General features: G+C 52.7%; 1 protein-coding gene across 1 annotated transcript; it reads left to right on the top strand.

The window, feature by feature from the left end:
- Window positions 1-311: 311 nt before the first annotated feature.
- MEX3A (mex-3 RNA binding family member A) lies at window positions 312-15,810 on the top strand. Its single transcript, XM_069795604.1, has 2 exons — window positions 312-1,141; window positions 12,787-15,810. Exons 1-2 carry the CDS (start codon window positions 679-681, stop codon window positions 13,890-13,892), a joined length of 1,569 nt encoding a protein of 522 aa, XP_069651705.1. The 5' UTR covers window positions 312-678; the 3' UTR covers window positions 13,893-15,810.
- The last annotated feature ends 1,993 nt before the right edge of the window (window positions 15,811-17,803 follow it).

Genomic DNA, 17,803 nt, shown 5'->3' with positions numbered 1-17,803 from the left:
CCCTTCCCCCATGACACAGTGGGTCCCCACACAGCCCCCTCCACCCTTGGCAAGGCAGGACCCCCACGTAGCGCCCTCCCCTCACGACACGGTGGGCCCCCCCGCAGCCCCCTCCCCCCATTGTATGGTGGGTCCCCCCCACAGCCCGCTCCCCCCACGACACGGCGGGTCCCCCCCGCAGCCCCCTCCACCCGCCGTCCCCCCGCCGCCCGCCGCCGGCGCGCCGGAGGGGGTGTGCGCGGCGGCCGGGGACTACATCCCCCAGCAGGCCGCGGGCCGGGGCAGCCTCCCGCTGCGCCCAGCCGCCTTCAAACAAAAGAGTTTTCCCCCCGCGGGGCTCCGCGCCGCCCCGCGCCCCGCCGGCCCTCCGCACACCCCGCCGGCGGCTGGGAGCCGGGGGCGGAGGCGGCGGCGGGGGGACCCCGGCGGGCTGGAAGTGCCTGGGCGAGGGAGCTCGGGTTACAGAGAGAAAGGGGCTTGGCCAGGCAGAGGGGAGGTGGGCGGAGGGTCCTTTTCTCTGTCTGTTTCTCTCCCTCTGCCTTTTTTTTTTCCCTTCTCCCTCCCGAGCTCTTTGTGTCCCCCCCCCCCACCCCCCCCACTCCCCTCCTCTCGCTCTCACACCCCCCCCCTCCCCAACCAACCACCACCACCCAACCCCCTCTCAAGTCTTTGTTAGCCATGCCTAGCCTGGTAGTACCAGGGATAATGGAAAGGAACGGGGGTTTCGGCGATTTAGGCTGTTTCGGTGGGAGCGGCAAAGACAGAGCGCTGCTGGAGGATGACCGGGCGCTGCAGCTCGCCCTGGACCAGCTCTGCCTGCTGGGGCTAGGCGAGCCTTCCTCCTCCTCCTCCTCCTCCGCCGTGGTGCTGGTGGAGGACAGCAACAACAACAACAATAACCCGCCGCCGCCGCCGCCGCAGCAGCCCCCGCCGCCGCCGCCGCCGCCGCAGCAGCCGCCACCGCCGCCGCCGCCGCCGCCGGCCCCGAAGGGCTCGTCGGCGCCCAGCGCCGGGGCGGCGGAGCCCAAGTTGTGCGCCTTGTACAAGGAGGCCGAGCTGCGGCTCAAGAGCAGCTCCAACACCACCGAGTGCGTCCCGGTGCCCAGCTCCGAGCACGTGGCCGAGATCGTGGGCCGGCAAGGTGAGCGCCGGGGCGCGGGTAACCGCCCGGCCGCCGCTCCCGGTGTCCCCCGTCCCCCTCCCCTCCTCTTCCCCCGCCCGGTCGGGCCCCTTCCTCGGGAAACTTCCCCCGCCGCCCGCGGCATCCCCGCGGCCGGGAGGGTTGGGGACCGCCCCGCCGGGGGGCCCCGCCAACTTCCCCCGCGGCTCGCCCCTCGCCGCTCCCTCCTTCCCATTGTTCGGGGCCGGGGCCGGGCGGGCACCCGCGCCCCGGCCGGCTCAGCCCCGCCGGGGACAAAGCGGCGGGGGCAGCCCGCCTTCCCCCCACCTCCTCCTCGTCTCCGGGCGGAGTGGGACTCCCGGGGCTGCGGACGGGTCGCTGCTCTTGTGGCGCGGGGGGGGGGGGGGGGGGGGGGGGGGCTCTTTTGGGAGGGTGGGAAATGTATAGGAATGCCTGCGTGGGCTGTCTGCACCGGAGCCCCGAGCCCGTCGCTCCTCCGGTTCTGCGAAAGAGCCGTTCCTGAACCGCGCTCTCCGCCCTCCTCCTTTTTAAAAATAAATAAATAAATAATAGGGGAAAAAATAAAGCGGGGGGGGGGGATGGAAAGAAGGGAGTCGGGGCCGGTGGTCCGGCTGAGCCCGGCCCCAGCTCCCCGCACCCCGGCCGGGCTCGGCGCGGTGGGGGGAAAAAATCCCCTTTGTTGGGTTCGGCGGAGCGAGGGGGGTGTGGTTGTGCCGGAGCTCGCCGGGGCCGGGCAGGCGAGCTGCAGGCCTAGTACGGGTCCAAAGAACCGATTAATGGAAGTTGAACTCCTTCTGCAACCATGTGACTGGCAGGGACCCCGGAACGGGCACCCAGCCGTCCCGCGTGGGCCCCACGCACGCCTCCGCCGTCCGGCTCTGCCGCTGACCATGCTCCGCGACAGTGATGCTTTTGTTCTCCTTACGGCTCTGTTCGGAGCGAGGTGGAATGGAGGAGGGCTTTAAAAAAAAAAAAAAAATTATATATATATACACCACACCCACTCTTAAGTCACCCCTCGCCCACCCCCACCACTCCGGGCTCCCGAGTGTGCGTGTGGGGGCGAGGTGCGCTGCGGGGAGGGCAGCTCCGCCGAGCCGCCCGTTGGCATTGCGGGAGCCAGCGCTGGGTTAAAACATGGGGCTGGCAAGAGAAGTTTTGTGTCGCTTACAAAGGAAAAAAAAAAAAAATAATAGTGTGGCTAAGTGGGATTATTTTTTTTTTCTTTCTCTAAGCAAGTAACTTGACGCTCTGGAAGTGTGATGGGCAGAGACTGCGGCTCCAAATCCAGATGCTTCCTCTTGGGCTGGGAATTGAAATTGCCTGAGCAGGGGGTTTGCAGTTTGACATGGGGGGGTGGCTCCTCGGGGCCAGTGCTCCCAGAAGGCGATGTACAGAGGCTGAGGTGGGCAAGGGGAAGCCACAGGGAAAGGGATACAAATGGCTAATGGCTGTGCATCGTTACGCTGGAGCATGTTACGGGAACAATGGGGCCTCTGGTGGCTTCAGCTCTCTCCCACCAGCAAAGCCAGAGGCCGGTCCCCATGCTGGGATGGAGAGTAGGCAGGAGTGCGGGAGGGGGGAATGCTGTCCTCCGCTGAAAGTCAGGGTGTCTGCAGTGGAGGGAATGGCTCTTGCTCCAGCTTCTCCTCTGCCACGCTGGGATCGTGGCCCCCGTGCCGGGGAGCTGGGGAGACAGGGGCTGAAGAGGGGGGTGAAGGTATGGCTGAGAAGATCCTGCCTGGGCCTGATCCTCCCCATGATGCTTTTCCACCGCTGTGAGCCGAGCACGGCCAGAAACAGCGGGGCTTTGCACCAACTCTGCACTGGTGGGTGCAAGGCGGTGGAGAATCAGGCCCCCTTTGTTTAATAAAGTTAGAAAAGAGAGAGGATTCAGCAGGCGGAATCGAGGGGAAACGTTAGACGACGCAGGAGGTGCCCAGGCTATTTTCCTCCTGGATCTCGCTGCTGCCTCAAACTCTTGAGAAGGGGGTGTGTTTCAATGTGTTCAGTACGCAGCGGCATGTCCGTTGTGGCCAGAGTGATGGAGAGGAACGTGGAGACCTGGATTTTTTCCACCATTTTTAGTGTGTGTGTGAAGGCTTTCCCACATCTGGGAAAAAAAGTCAGTGGGCCAGAGCCCCAGCGAGGTGGACTCGGCAGCGCTCCATCAGTTAGTGGGTCAGACAGTGTAAGCTGTGCCCCTTTTTAGAGGCGGGTGGACCAGATCCTGTGCTGGTAGAAACCAAGATTGCTTCAGCAGAGTCCCTGCAGCCACAGCTCTTTACTCCAGCAGAGTTTGTGGCCCACACTTATTTTTAAAGGCCTACAGGAATGTCTCCTGGGTCTTGTTTTTGTGTGGAAGGCCAGATTACAAGGGTCTGCCCTCAGATGGAGCTGGGTGCAGGTTACCCTGGGGGGCCAAATCCTGCGCTCACATGGATGCCTGACTAGGAATCCTGGGGGGAACCCAGAATCTGCAGATTGTCACCCCCTTGGTAATACTACTCATGGGGCTGATGGTTTTCTAAGGAAATTAGTGTTTTATGGGTACTTGTGAGCAGGGTGATGAACATCCTGGAAAAGAGAGGGGGAAAAAAAAGTAATAGTGAAATAAAAATTATTTCAGGGCTTTAATGGGTAACAGGGTTGAGCTTTTTCTTTAACTTCATTATTTTCTGATCTGACGAACCACACTGTTCCTTCATATTATTTTAAAATAATACCTACCATCTTTGAAAGTGTACCTTACTGACACATGTATGTAAGAGGCCTGGATCTGGGCACGGAGGCCCTTCTACATGCATCTGGCAATGGGATTTCCACCTGCCGTAAGACTGCCCTTCACTTTGCCGGAAGAGTGTAAAGGCGCTTGAGTACAAATAAGGCTCAAGCCCCGTATATTTTTATTGGAATGTTTGTAAGTGTGATTTGCGAAGAGGTTTAATTGTGGCAGAGGGGGTGGTGCCACTTTGAATGAGAGATGCTCCAGGACCTAAACCTGTGCTTGGCAGCTCCCTGCTTTCCCCGGGAACTGTTAACGTGCCCTCGCGGAGCCAATCGCATGCTGGAAACCTCGCTCGAGTTTGCAGTGGTGCCGGTTTGTGCGCTGAATTCGAGCAGCGCTTCTTCAGCGGCGTGACCGCTAGCCGGGTGGGATGGGGGACTCACTGGGACAAGATCGGGGAGTGCTGAAAGGGTGACTTTGCGGGAATTGGCTGGACAGATGCTGAGAGCTGCGCCTCCACCTTGATGCCCCAGGGTCTGCGATGGAGAGCTGGGTGGCTGGTGAGATGTGCGGGACTGCTTTGCAAATTGAAGGAGAGGAAACCGGAAAAGGAAGGATGAGGGGATGAAGTCATAACAATCCCTTTGACTGACGTTTATGACCTCTTCCACTCTGCCCCTGGCCATGGTTGGCAATGACTTCCCTTCCCTGGCTGGAAGCGGAGCCATGACCTCCACGCATGCCCTCCTGTTGCTGCTAGGGTGAGGAGCAGGGACGTTTCTGCCTGTGTCGCAGCTGCTGCGGATCGTCCCCCCCTATCCTGGGTGCGTGGCAAGCGTGTGAACTCCAGCCGTGCTATGCTTGGGTGGCTAAACCTCCTGGCATGTGCCATTCTGGAGCTGGTCTGGGCCAGCGTGGTGCATTGGGGTGCTAGTGGCTCTTGTATTTTGCCTGCCAGCTCCTGGTGTGGGCATCTTCCCTAGAACACCCTTTCTAGGACTGCATGTGTTCTCAGAGATATGCAAATAAATTTGCCAGGGTGTAAAGACAAAGCACTGAAGTGGTTTGCGGGTGATTTTTGAGGAAATGGTGGGGCTCCAAGGGAGCTGAAAAGGAGAAGGTTCTTGCAACCCAAGGGTGTGGGTTGAGATGGGAGAGATGCTGGGACGACTGGAGAGTGTCTAAAGGTGTTGTGCTTTGGCCGTTCAGACTGTGAACGTGGAAAGGGGCAGAAATCCTCAGCCACCCAGATGTCCAGGTTCTTCCCTAGAAGTCACCTGAGGCAGGTGTAGATCAAACTGATGAAGATGTGTATCTGACTTTTCTGCCAGTGTTAACTCTGCTCCCACTGACAATCTGGGCTGCTGTCAGTGGAGCTAGGGAAGAAGCTGCTGGACTCTTAAGCGGGGCACATTTAAAGCTAGATCGGTAGTTAGGCAGACATGGTTATGGTTCTTTGTGTGCCTGGTGTGTGCGGGCACAGGGAGAAGGTAGTGGGTTAGTTTGGCTTCCTGCTGCGCAGAGCACAACAGTGCAAGCTGCCCGCTCCCAGCAGGTACCTTCCCTGTAAGAGTATTTTTGCTCTCATCATCAATAGTAGCATCCATTGTCACCTGTACCCAGAGACACCCTTTGATGAAGCATCTCCCAGCCTGCTCTAACTAGCCTGTTGTCAACAGGAATGAGATTATGTGAGAGAGGAGCTTAACATAAATTGCTCTTTCTTGGCAAGGTGAAGTCAAATAACAAGAGGCCCCGCTAACCCCAGGTGATTGGGCCCTTTGTGTAGCTCCAAACATGCTCTAACGCTTTCAGCATTTAAAAATAGTCCAAGGAAGCCTTTTTCATTGAGGAAGTCTGATGATTGCAGCTCCCCCACCCACCATGTGGAGGTGGATGTACAGCATCCGAGCGAGAAGCAGCAAGGGGGTCAGATCCTGTTGTCTGCTTGCTTCGCGTAAATCTTGGAGCTAAAGCCACCCGGTCTGGTGGGGCCTGAAAAACCAACCTCCTTACGCTGCTCTAGCAGCTTGAGGTGGGCCTTAAAGGGAGAGAGGAATTGCAGTCGGTGTCAGATTGTTATAAAGTGTTAATGAGAATCCATCTGAATTTACACCAGGGAAAAGTGCAGAACGGGATTGACTTTGTGCGGTTTGAACTAGAGGTGGGAGGAGAAAATGGGTCTGGGAGAGAGACAAAGGGAATTTTCTAGGGAGACACGCACGCTCCGCTCATCGGATCCGGCTGCTGGATGCTGCGCTGACCGAGTGAACCGCGCCGCAGCGCAGCCGGCCGGAATCTAGGGCAGTGGGAAAGCGTGCTGGCGTTGGGTGGGGGCCCCCGCCCCCTGTTCCTGCCTTTGTCTGGCAGCCCCCTCCTCCTGCATCCCCCCCCCACCCCGGTCGCCAGCTCGCCTTGCCCCGCTTTCCCCCCGCACACCGTCCGGCTCCGAGCGTGTGCCGCGAGGCCGCGGCAGGATTGTGCCATGCAGGGGGCCGCGGTCACACCCACCCCGATGTGATGCATTGCTGGCGGAGAACGGCTGCTTGGGGCCAGGGGCTTCCAGCCCCAGTTTCCAACTTTCCTCTGCCGCACAACAAGGCGGTGATTGTCTGTGGCATCTGGGTTGTTGCTTTTGGGTCGCGTTGCTTTTTCTTTTTTTGTTTTTTTAATTTTTTTTGGCCCCCCCCTTTTAATAAACAACTTTAATCGCTACATGAAAAAGCTTAAAATTGCTGCACTGAAATGAGGTGGTTGCTTATTCTTGTGGCGTGGTGGTGTGTTGTTTTTTTTTTTTCCCCTTCTTGTAAACACAACTTGCATCATCAGTACAATAAAACCTCAATGCAAAGAGATTTAGTTGTTTGTTTGTGGTCCTTTTGTGTGCATTTGTGTTTTTTGACACCACTTTCATCAGATTTTCAATGCAGCAAAATCTTACCCCACAGATATTCAAGAGGGTTTATTTGTGATGTTCTTTGTGTGCTTGTCTTTTAACATGGCTTTCATCTTAAATGGGAAAAGAATGCCCCACCTTACCAGAGATATTTGAGGGTTGTTTATTTTATGGTCCTCTTTAATTTTATTACTATAACAGAAAAAAGACTAAGTCCTAATTTGCCCTTAGACTCTCTTATACCACACCGGCAATGTCAAAATGTCCGAAGTGGGGTATTTACAGGTGTAATTTATACCAGTGCAGTGTAAAGGTGCCTTAGTATAAATGAGAAGAGGGCTAAAAATCTTTTGTCTGTAGAAATAATTTTGTATCTGATGAAAACAAGAAATATAAGGACCTGGGGTGATTTGTGTGGTGTGTTTTTTTTGTTTTTTGTTTTTAATCACAAAAAACCCAACCAAATAAAAAAAAACCCACCTCAGGGCTGGATCCTTAGCTGTTTGCTGTAAGCTGGTACAGCACCTCTGATGCTTTCAGGTGAAGCTCACACTTCTGGGCATAAATTGGCACATGCTGGAGGCGCGCCAGTTTGTGCCAGATAAGACCCTCCAGACTGCATCAGTAGCAGTACATACCTGTGCAGGATCTGGCCTTCTAGCAGCAGTAAGGAGAAGGTTGTCTCAGCAGCGGGTTTAACTCTGAATTTACACCAAAGTAAAATATCCGATGGAACTACTCCATAGGCATGGCTGCATTTTCCATTGCACTGTCCTTCTGCTGGCATTTACACAGTGCATGGTGCAGCAGGCACATGCAGTGCACATCCATCCTGGGCACTGCTCTGGCCTTTTCCTGCAGCCAGAGCAGTGCACGGGAGCCTCAGTGCAAACCACAGTGAGGTCCCGTGGAAGCACGCTGGGTTTATGCCACTCTGAGAAAAGATTTGGGATGGGTTCTTGCAAAGTAAACGGCAGTCAGATCGGATGCATCCTACACCCTTGTTGCCCTCGTGAGCAACTGCCTTAGCTGGACAGGTGTACCAAGCTCTTGAAGCCTTCTCTGTTAGTTTTGATGGAATTGTTTACTCCTAATGCAAGGGTAAGCAGAGCTGTGCATCCACATCTTCCCCTGATTCTCCCCCCACCCGTCCCCAATTTGGCAATGTCTAGACTCGATTTATTTATTTGTTTTTAGCCAGAGCTAGCTGCTCTGCGGATTAATTCCAGTTAGATAACTGGTCTGGGTGCCAGAGGCTCGACAGTCCTCAAGGGTTTGTTCCTGTATGTTAACATTTGTGGCTTACTAGGGTAATTTGCAAACACATTTACTTTGAGTCAATTGGCAATCAGTTAACTGAAGTTAAAAAGGAAAAGGGGTGGGGGGAGGAAATAATCACGCAAGCCTCCTTTGCAAAATGCTTTGGGATCTGTGTTATTGGCAAAAAACAGAATAATAGAAGCTAGGTAGTGGAAACACAACAAGGGCTTAATTCTCTCTCTAATATAAAAATCTAACTGGCAGGAGTCTGCCAGGGATCAATTAGCTGATGTCTGCACACTGCCTTAAAGAGTAGAACGCTACAGCAAAGTTATATATTATTATAGTTTCTAGAGGTTCTTTTCTCCTCTTAGTTTTACGTTTTTAACACCACCTACTAAGCAGTTCTCTCCCCTTTTAATAATCCACCGAGTAAAGTGGTTTGTTGCATGTTGTTTTCAAATTTCAGTTACACATGAATAAAGCCTTTCATTAAAAAAAAAAAAACAAACCATACAGGACAAATTTCACTTGAAAAAAGCACATAGGACTGTGCTACTCATCCGGCCAGGGTATAAAGGGCCACATCCTGATCTGGCTGTGCTCCTGTCAGAAATGGAGCGATGTCAAAGAAGGCTCAGCTCCTATTTAGTTGTGGGAAGCAAGGTCAGGGTTGGGGTTGAGATGGACTGAGAGCCTTGGCACTGAGTGGGTAAGTCAGATTTAAGTCCAGCCTGATTTTAGCTGATGTAAATCAGTGCAGCTCTCTTGGAAGTTGGTGGAGTTATCTGGATTTATGCTGCTGATGGCTTGGCCTGTTGTCTGCACCAATTTAGAACTGCTAGAGATCTGGGCCACTGAACCTGCTGGGCTGCTGGTCTTCACGGAGTTGGTCTAATTTCCTGTGGGGTTATTTTCTCCAATTTTTAAGCACAGGATCCCCCATCTGTCTGTCTCTGCAAAGCTGGCTTTCCTGTCTGCAGGCCTGCACAGAGACCCTCCCTCCTCCTCCCCCTGCTTCTCACACCATCGACTGCACCATGCGTCCTTTTGTCCGTTTCTAGATCCTCCCTCCCCCTCTCACCATGCCCTCTCCTTGCCTGTCTCCCTTTTGCCGTTTTGGGGTGTCTCTCCTTTGCCTCCACACCCCTAATTCTCCTCCTGCCTCAGAGGGATCACAACGTGCCTCTCCCTCAATTCCCATCACCTTTCCTCCATCTCTAACTCCCTCCCACCCTCTCCAGCTCGTGTAACTCGCTTACGTTTGCCCTCATTCATGTGTATTCCTTGCCACCGTTTCCTTCCATCTGTCCCCAGCATGGAGCCCCTGTCCTTTGTCACTGCTCTGCTTGCCTGACCCTCCGTGTCGCCTCCTTGATTGTTTCCTGTCGTGCTGGGCTCAGATCCCTCTTCCCCCACACGCAGTCATTGTCCCGTAGCTTAGAAAAACGCCAAACCCAAGCCCAGCCCTGACAAACGCCCACCTGAGATCCTTTTGCAAACGAGAGCAAGCCTTGCGTCCTGGGAGGCAGTACGTGGGTCACTGAGGAATTCAGCAAATCCTACTTTGGTCTGGGGTGATGCGCGGGAGTCATTTTCAGCGTGGATGCTTGCCGCTAACACCCCTTTTCTTTCCATGCAACGCTCCGGTGATATCCCTGGGGAAATGGTGGCATCTCAGTTAATCTTCCTAAGATGGAATCTCCATCTTTGGAGCGAGCAGCATAGGAGCGGGGCAGGGAAATGTCTGCCAGAGATGGGTCAGAGAGAGCCGACCCTGCCCTGGGACTGCGGGAGGGCATAGGTGACCTCTTATGGTTTTATCCTTCCCTCCACAGGCTCCTTGGGATGAACCTTTATTCTGTGATTTTGTCTGCATGGTTTTATTCTACAGTTGTGTCGTGCCTAGCACCGTAAAGTCTTGCTCTTTGGGTTTCCTAAATACCAATAACACAACACCGTAGATGACCATCAGTCCACATCAACTGTTTACAAACTGTACTAAACAAAGCATTGCAAATATACTTCAGGGTGCATACTCAGTGGGGAGTAACATGTGAGCTACATTGGACTTGGCAGGGGGTGGATTTGGTTTGGATTTTGGGGATTTGCCCAGCTCCTTCTCTGGGTCAGATCTAGCATTTCCATTCCCCAGGAATGTGAAATTAGTGGCTTAGGAATGGGTTTAATGCAGCAGCATCGCAATGCCAAGTATTAAAAGAAGTTTTGCAGTAACGCAGAGCAAGAGACAGCCATTCTTCCCATTCCACAAATGGGGGACTGAGGCTCAAAAGAGCTGAAGTAGCTCTGAGGAGTTAAAAGTCGCATTGGGAGTCGACAGTGAAGTCAGGATTTACCGACACGTGTCCTACACCAATGCCAAGACCCTCTGACAGGCGGTGGGGTTTCGAAGCTGTGCTGGGAGGTTTCGTGTTCGCGCAGTCTCCTGCAGTTTGACGAGGCTGCACCCCAGTGCCCATGCGATGTTGTGAGATGTGAGTGTGACCTGTCAGGCTGAGCGTGCTTTGTGCAGCTGAAACTATTGGTTGTACCGTGTGTGGTGCCTGCCACCGCTGCGAGTGCGGGGAATTATTCTTGTCAGCTGTAGTGGCATGAGGCTCTGTTTTTATCACTAAAGGTGTGGGGTTCGATTCTTGCTAATGATACGTGGTGGTGGGATCGTTACGTTCCTGTAAATACCCAGATGTCACAAGTCTGTGTCTCGTGAGATGAGCTGCAGATAAGTGGCAGCACTAAGTGAGTGGCAGCCCTGAACTCCCAGATGGGAGAGATGTTGTTATTTATTAGGATCTGTATAAATAATAATGTTCCAGCCAAAGAGCTGAGGAATCTTAATTTCTTGGTAGCAGAAGCATCGTGTGCGGGTCGTCTTGTATTAAAGTACGATGTCAGTGTAGTATGTTGAGGAAAACTTGCTGGTGTCAGATAGTCAGAGGAGAGGACAAGAGACGGGCTTCTTTTGGGGAGAGAAGATGGGGTGGGGAGGAGGTGGGGGATCTCACAGAAGTTTCAATGCCATATCCTGATCCTCTTGTTCCATGAGCCCTGAGTCGGACACCTAAATCCTTGGGAAACCAGGGCAAAATGCTTACCTTACTCCATCTGTACTTGTAGAAATGCGGTGCCCTGGAGAATTGCATTTTTTAATTTTTCTTAGAGACCCGAGCTTAGAGCAAACCTCCCTGCAGAGGAAGCCCCAGTCTGCATGGGAACTTGGTGCCAGGCTTTGAAAATGCCTTCGGGCACAGAGTAAGGCTTTTGGAGAGAGGGGTCAGAGAGACGGCAGCAGGGAGGGTTTCCAGAAGTAGTTTAGAAAACTGTGCCACATCTGTAAAAATACTCGGTTGCTTGATGGCATCCTAGTGTCATCTAGGAACCTGGAGTCACACAGCTGGCTCTAAACCCCTCTAAAAAACGATTTGGAAGCCAAAACACACTGAAAAGTCTCTTGCCTTTTTTGGAAAAGCAGAAGGATGTTTTCTGAGCTCTAAGGAGCAAGGGGAATAGGCTTGGTGGGCTCCAAGAAGGTGGATACTGATATACAAAAGCACTGGCATGGCAAGTGACCTCAGGAAGGGGTCCAAGTGTCCGGACCACTGTGCTGGGGAGGCCTGCAGCCATCAGTGTTTGATACGGCAGATGGAGAGTCAAGGGCAAAACACAGCCCTTGGCTGGATGGCCTCCCCTCCCCGGGGAAGCCAGCACCGTGCCTTCACTGCAGCTTCTGGTGAGCACCAGGAGCAAGGGTCTGTGCACAGCCTGTGGTGGGGCTCTACGTGGACATGGGAAGGCAGCCCTGTCCCATTTCTTGCTGTTTTGACCCTAAAGCAAATACTGGCATCCTGCTACCCCCTGGCCTTCTAGCAGTGCTGATGATTGGGGTCCCACTGTATCTGAGGTGGGGAGCCCAAATTGCTGCATCTCTGCTACCCACCCCCACCCCCAAACTTGGCCTCCCAAAAGTGACCCAGGTCACACCGGATTCACCCCAAAAGCTCCACAGTAGGACAAAAGTCCCCATGGAGGGCTCTGCAATCTTGAGTTATGGCAGACGGCTCTCCCCTCGTTGCTCCCTGTGAGCTGGCATGGAGTGGCCAAGGGGCTCCACATTGGCCATGCCTGGCCATGGACTCAGCATCCCCCTGCTTTCTCCTGTCATCTCCAGCCTCTCCTGCAGCCCTGTGTGTCAGCCAAATCTTTCCTGTCCTGAGAGCCACTCTGACGAGAGGGGAGCCAGGGTGGCCATCTTCTCTGAGGGGCAACATGGTGGGGCCTGGGCCTGAGCAGGAACAGGCTTCGTCACAGGGACCACTGGCCCTTGGGGAGGGCTTGAATCCCCCCCCCTCCCCAGCTCCCTGGTGCCTGGGGGTGTGTGAAAGGGAGATCTCTGAGGGGTGATTGCTGAGGAGTGGCTGATTTCTGAGGGGAGGCGGCTGAGGGGGATTGTGTGGTGGCAGCGCAACACACAAAATGGCGACACCCACCTGAGGATGAGGGAGCTGGGAGCTCCTGAGGGATGAGCTCTCTGGGGATGGTGTGGGGAAGCCTTCCTCTGGCATTTCTCCTGTCAGGGTTAGTGAGGAAAGGGCCTTTCCCTCATTTTAGGTCCCCAGGCAGTGGCTGCTGCGGGTACAGGGCCTGCTGAAAACATGGCAGCTCAGCCTGGTTTCCTGAGGAGAGGGGAGGGTGGTGGGACAGCCTCTCTAACCTTCCTGCCTTCTTTTCTCTCTCTTCCCCAAGGCTGCAAGATCAAAGCCCTGCGGGCAAAGACCAACACCTACATCAAGACTCCAGTGCGGGGTGAGGAGCCAGTCTTCATGGTGACGGGACGGCGGGAGGACGTGGCCATGGCCCGGCGGGAGATCATCTCTGCTGCTGAGCACTTCTCCATGATCAGGGCCTCCCGCAACAAGGCTGGCACCACTTTTGGCAGTGCTCCCACCTTGCCGGGGCAAGTCACCATCCGGGTGCGTGTGCCCTACCGTGTGGTGGGCTTGGTGGTGGGCCCCAAAGGAGCCACCATCAAGCGGATCCAGCAGCAGACCAACACCTACATTATCACACCCAGCCGGGACCGGGACCCCGTCTTTGAAATCACCGGTGCACCGGGCAATGTTGAGCGTGCCCGGGAGGAGATTGAGACCCACATCGCAGTGAGGACGGGCAAGATCCTGGAGTACAACAATGAGAATGACTTCCTGTCCAGCAGCCCTGACTCCGGCATGGAGAACCGCTACTCGGAGGCCTGGCGGGTCCATACGCCAGCGCCGGGCTGCAAGCCCCTCTCCACCTTCCGGCAGAACAGCCTGGGGTGCATCGGCGACTGCTCCGTTGACCCCGTCTACGAGACCCCCCGGCTGAATGACCAAAACGACTTCAATTATGGTTACCTCTTCCCCAACTATGGCGTGAACAAGCAAGATCTGTATTACGGGGTGCCGGAGTCGGGTGCCCCAATGTGGGCTGGGCAGGAGAACACCAACCCTGTCTCAGTGCTCTTCTCAAAGCAGCAGCGGTCCAGCAGTACTGGCGCCATCCACCCAAATTCACATCGCTCCCCATCCTCCTCTATCCAAGAGCCCAATCTCTCTGGTCTCCCCAGGCGGTCGCAGGGGGAACCGCTCCAAGGGTTCTCCAAGCTGGGGACAACTACTGCTGCCCGGACGTCTGTCTCCAGCAGCCGCGAGTGCATGGTGTGTTTCGAAAGCGAAGTTACGGCAGCTCTGGTGCCATGCGGCCACAACCTCTTCTGCATGGAGTGTGCCGTGAGGATCTGTGAGAGGACTGATCCAGAGTGCCCGGTTTGCCACGCTGCAGCCACTCAGGCCATTAGAATATTTTCCTAAAGAGACAGAGCAGGGCATTGGGGTGGGGGGTGGGGGTAGGAAGGGAGCGTGGGGGGGTCCAGGAAAGAAAAATGATGATGATAATAATAATAATAATAATGATAATAATAATAATAATAATGACATCTGAAGAACAAACAAATGAATGAAAGAATAAATTAATTTAAAGAAGAAGAAGAAGAAAAAAAAGAAATTATTTTACAAGCAATGTATGTTATTTTTTAAAAAAAAGTGAATAATAAAATTAAAATGAATAGCAAAGCCAGAAATTTTGAAGGGCGAACGATGCTCCAGCCTGCAATGTCTTTTTTAAAACAAGTACTCTGAACGCACACTCGGATCTCGCAAGCAAAGCGGTTTAGTTCAGTTTTTTTTGGTGGTGAGATTGGGACTTCTCTGCATTGACCAAGCCAGGCCATCTTGATCAGACTGGGATGGGAGCAGGGACGTGGGGAGGGCCCTGCCAGCCTTTCTTCTCCAGCTACGTTCAATCTTCATCTTGGTCTGAAGCCCCTACTCTCCTCCCCCCCAGGGATGTCAGCCCAACTGGGAGCTCAGAAAGAAACAAATAGAAAGAAAGGAAAACGGATGACGGGGATTTAGAAAAACAAAAAAGAAACCATCAACCTCTGGGAACCTGTTAGAACGAGGGCACAACTGTATTACCTCAAAGATTTAAACAAAAAAAAAACCACAGCAGCTAAAGAACTTTTATTGTTTTCCTTTTTTTCTAAAAAAAAAACAAACAAAAAACCACAAAAAAAAGAAAATCAAAAAAGAAGATGAAGAAATAAAAATGACGCCAGTGAAACTGAAGAAGGTTTGGAAGAACCTATTGGAATCACACTGGGCGATTAGCATTTATTTTATTATTCTGAGCCACCGTGGAGTCTGGAACTTTGTTCTTTTTTCCTTATCCGAGCAGGGATTTGTTCATCAGACGAATCAGGAGTCACTAACAGGGTATTTCAAAAGCAGTCCTGAGTTCCCATCCATGGGGGGAGTGTATTGACTTCCGCGTTTCCGTAGTTCACTCTTCATCCTTTTTTCCAAGTGATGCCAGCTGCAGCTACACACAACACGCATGCGCACGCACACACACATGCACACACATAACATTGTGCTTTTCTTTTCTTAAAAAATATATATATCGCACCAAAACCTAAGAAAGACGATCATGCAATACAGGCAATGAGCCCATACGAAACCAACATGCATCCCAACAGAAAGCAAAAAAACCCCAAGTTTATATGTATAATTTTGTTGTCGTTGTTTTTAAACTGGACCAAAACTTTTGTTACCCAAAACCGAGTGGGGGGAAAAAAAGAAGAAAAAGTTATTTCTTTATGGACCAAAACCTCTTCAGCTGTCCTTTACCTGGATCTTCCTGAGGTTGGCCACTTTTATATATTATATTTTTTTCAGAATGAAACAAAACAAAACAAAATTGCCTTGTTGAACATCCTTTAATCATTTCAAGACTCCTGGTTTTGTTAAATCAGATACTTTTTAAACCATTGGGAAGTGGGAGAGGATGGGCTTTGAATCTGGCTTCTGTGCCAATGCACACAAGATGCAAGCCAGCATCTTAACATCATCAGGTTTGTTCAACCAGTTTCTGGATGCCAAAATGCTGTGATGGTAAAGATGTGTGTTGGATTAACCTATCAAGTACCAGTATACCTATCTATAAATATATGTGTATATATATATATAGGCACTTAATTCATCAAGCACCTATATATATATATATGTGTATATAAAAGCATATATATATATAATTTTTCTCCCACCACCACCGCTTCCCCATTTCCTACCCCTCGACTTCTGCTCACAGATCCTGGACCCTGATTTAGAACTGAACCAACAAGTTTCACAACTTGGCAGAGACAGTTCTACAGCAAAAAAAAAAAAAGAAGCCTGAGATTTTTTTTTTCCCTTCAGTTACAGGAGACTTTATTTTCATCGTAATAGTGTTCCTGGGAACATCCCCTCTTCTACTCCGTTTGCCGCCGCTTGCTCCCGGTTGCTGCCTCCACCCCGGTATGGTCTGCTCGAGCCATCCTCGGTCACCGGAGGAGAGGCTGAGCTTGCCACTCTCGGGGCAGGCCGTTCCGGTGCTCTGTGTCGATAAAGATCCACTTTCGATCTTCAGATATCGGGTGGAGGGGCATAAATTTATGTGCCTCCACCATTTTGCATCAACGGTAAAATATTACATAGGGGCAAGAGGTAGATGGAGGGGTGGACGACGTTCCTAGGCTCTGTAGTGGATGCTGATGTTTTGGAAAAAGTTAAAAAAAAAAAAAAAAAAAAAAAGCTGTGCTAAAGGGACACTGTCAGGTCGAATTTGTACTCACCTCCTCCCCAAAGCTTTAAGAAATCTCCGGCTGCTTGGTTCTCCCGGCCCTGTGGTGCGCACAGCCATTTGCACCAGGACCGGATTGGGATGTGAGCGCTTCCCGGGGGAAAGCGCCGTGTTTTGGACCCGCCGGTGTGGGTGCCGTGTGGGAGCCATGGGGCAACGGAGGGCTGGAGGTGCTGGCCAGCTTTGCTCCGGCCAAACTCCCAAAGGCTCCACAGCCTGGTGCTGTCCCAGGGCACAGACGTGAAAGTCATCCTCCCATGGAAGTGTGGCCTCGGCAAAGGCTTCATTGCCCTGGCCAGCTCTGGCCACATCCTTTCTAAAAGTGGCCCAGTTCTCGTTCAAAATCTGGCTTCAGTTTGGTCCCAGTAAAAGAAGGGGAAGGGAGAGGGGCAACTTTTCTGTTCTCCGGGCAGTAACCTCTCCCCTCCCTATGTGCACCACCTCCTCCGTCATGTCCCGTCCCCCCACCCCAGGGTTGTATTTTAACCGTTCATTGTGCAAAATTCTCCCGCTGATGTCGAGAGAGTGGCTGGGGCAAGAGCTGGGTTGCAGGGGTGGGCGGGGGTGGGGGGTGGGGGGATCCAACCACCCTTCGAAGGGGCATTTGGAAATGTTCGTGTTGGTAATGGAGGGGATTTAGCTGGAAATTGCAACGGCAAATGCTTCCCTGGCCAAGTCCCCCGGGGCCGATATGTTAGTTGAGTGACTAGTCGTTCTTGGCTGAGTGAAGTCTGTTCGTGGTAATGTGAGCAAGTTTTTGATCAATGTCTTTATTTGATGCCAGGTTGTGAAGAGGTGGGTGGGAGCGGGGAGGGGGGAAGGAGACACCCGTGTTGGGGACCTGGGGTGGGGGGGACCTATTCTAGCACTGACCCTAGGGAGTGGGGAGGGGGGAAGGTGAGGGGGGCTCTTGTCTGCTCCTTTTATCTCCTCCCTTAACTTAACGAGCGAAAACGATGTAAAAGCCTCCTGCATGCTGAAAAATGTTAGAGAAAAAAAAAAAACTTTCTTTTAAAAAAAAAAAAAGGAAAAAAAAAAAAGGAATAATGACCCAAACAAACGTCCATGCTTGCTGATCGGAACCAGAGGGGGGCTGTCCGTCTGTCCAGGCAGCGGCATGTCTGCCCCTCTCTGCAGACGAGGTTCCTACTCAAGTCTCCAAGTTGGCCTTTAATAAAATCTTCAGTTCCAATAACCTTTATATATATATATATACATATATATATACATATACATATATATTAAAAGAAAGCTTGATGTAGCAGTTCTAGTTTAAAATGAATAGAAGTATTTCGGCCCCTGTTTTATTTTGATTTCTCCTTTTCCCCTGCTTTCCCCCATACCCCCACAACTCCATATTTTGATGTAGCAACTTTGGAAGAAAGAAAAACAGGCGCTGTAAAATGCACCGAGAGCTACCTCTGGCATGAGAGGGGGCTGCAGGGGGGGCTCGGGCAGTGCGGGAGAGCTGCAGCCCCCACCGCTCCCCGACCTGTCGGGGGTACCCAGAGAGGGGCAGTCCCAGGCCCTGCCTGTTAGCATC

The sequence above is a fragment of the Haliaeetus albicilla genome, chromosome 10, assembly GCF_947461875.1.
Source record: "Haliaeetus albicilla chromosome 10, bHalAlb1.1, whole genome shotgun sequence".
NCBI lineage: Eukaryota > Metazoa > Chordata > Aves > Accipitriformes > Accipitridae > Haliaeetus > Haliaeetus albicilla.
Note: the sequence above shows the minus strand (reverse complement) of the source record. Positions and strands in the feature narration are given on the sequence as shown.

Excerpts from the sequence above, each read along its gene's own strand:
- MEX3A (XM_069795604.1), top strand. The coding sequence starts at position 679 with ATGCCTAGCCTGGTAGTACCAGGGATAATGGAAAGGAACGGGGGTTTC. Across the intron at positions 1,142-12,786 it reads CGAGATCGTGGGCCGGCAAG|GCTGCAAGATCAAAGCCCTG; the intron begins GTGAGCGCCGGG and ends CTCTTCCCCAAG.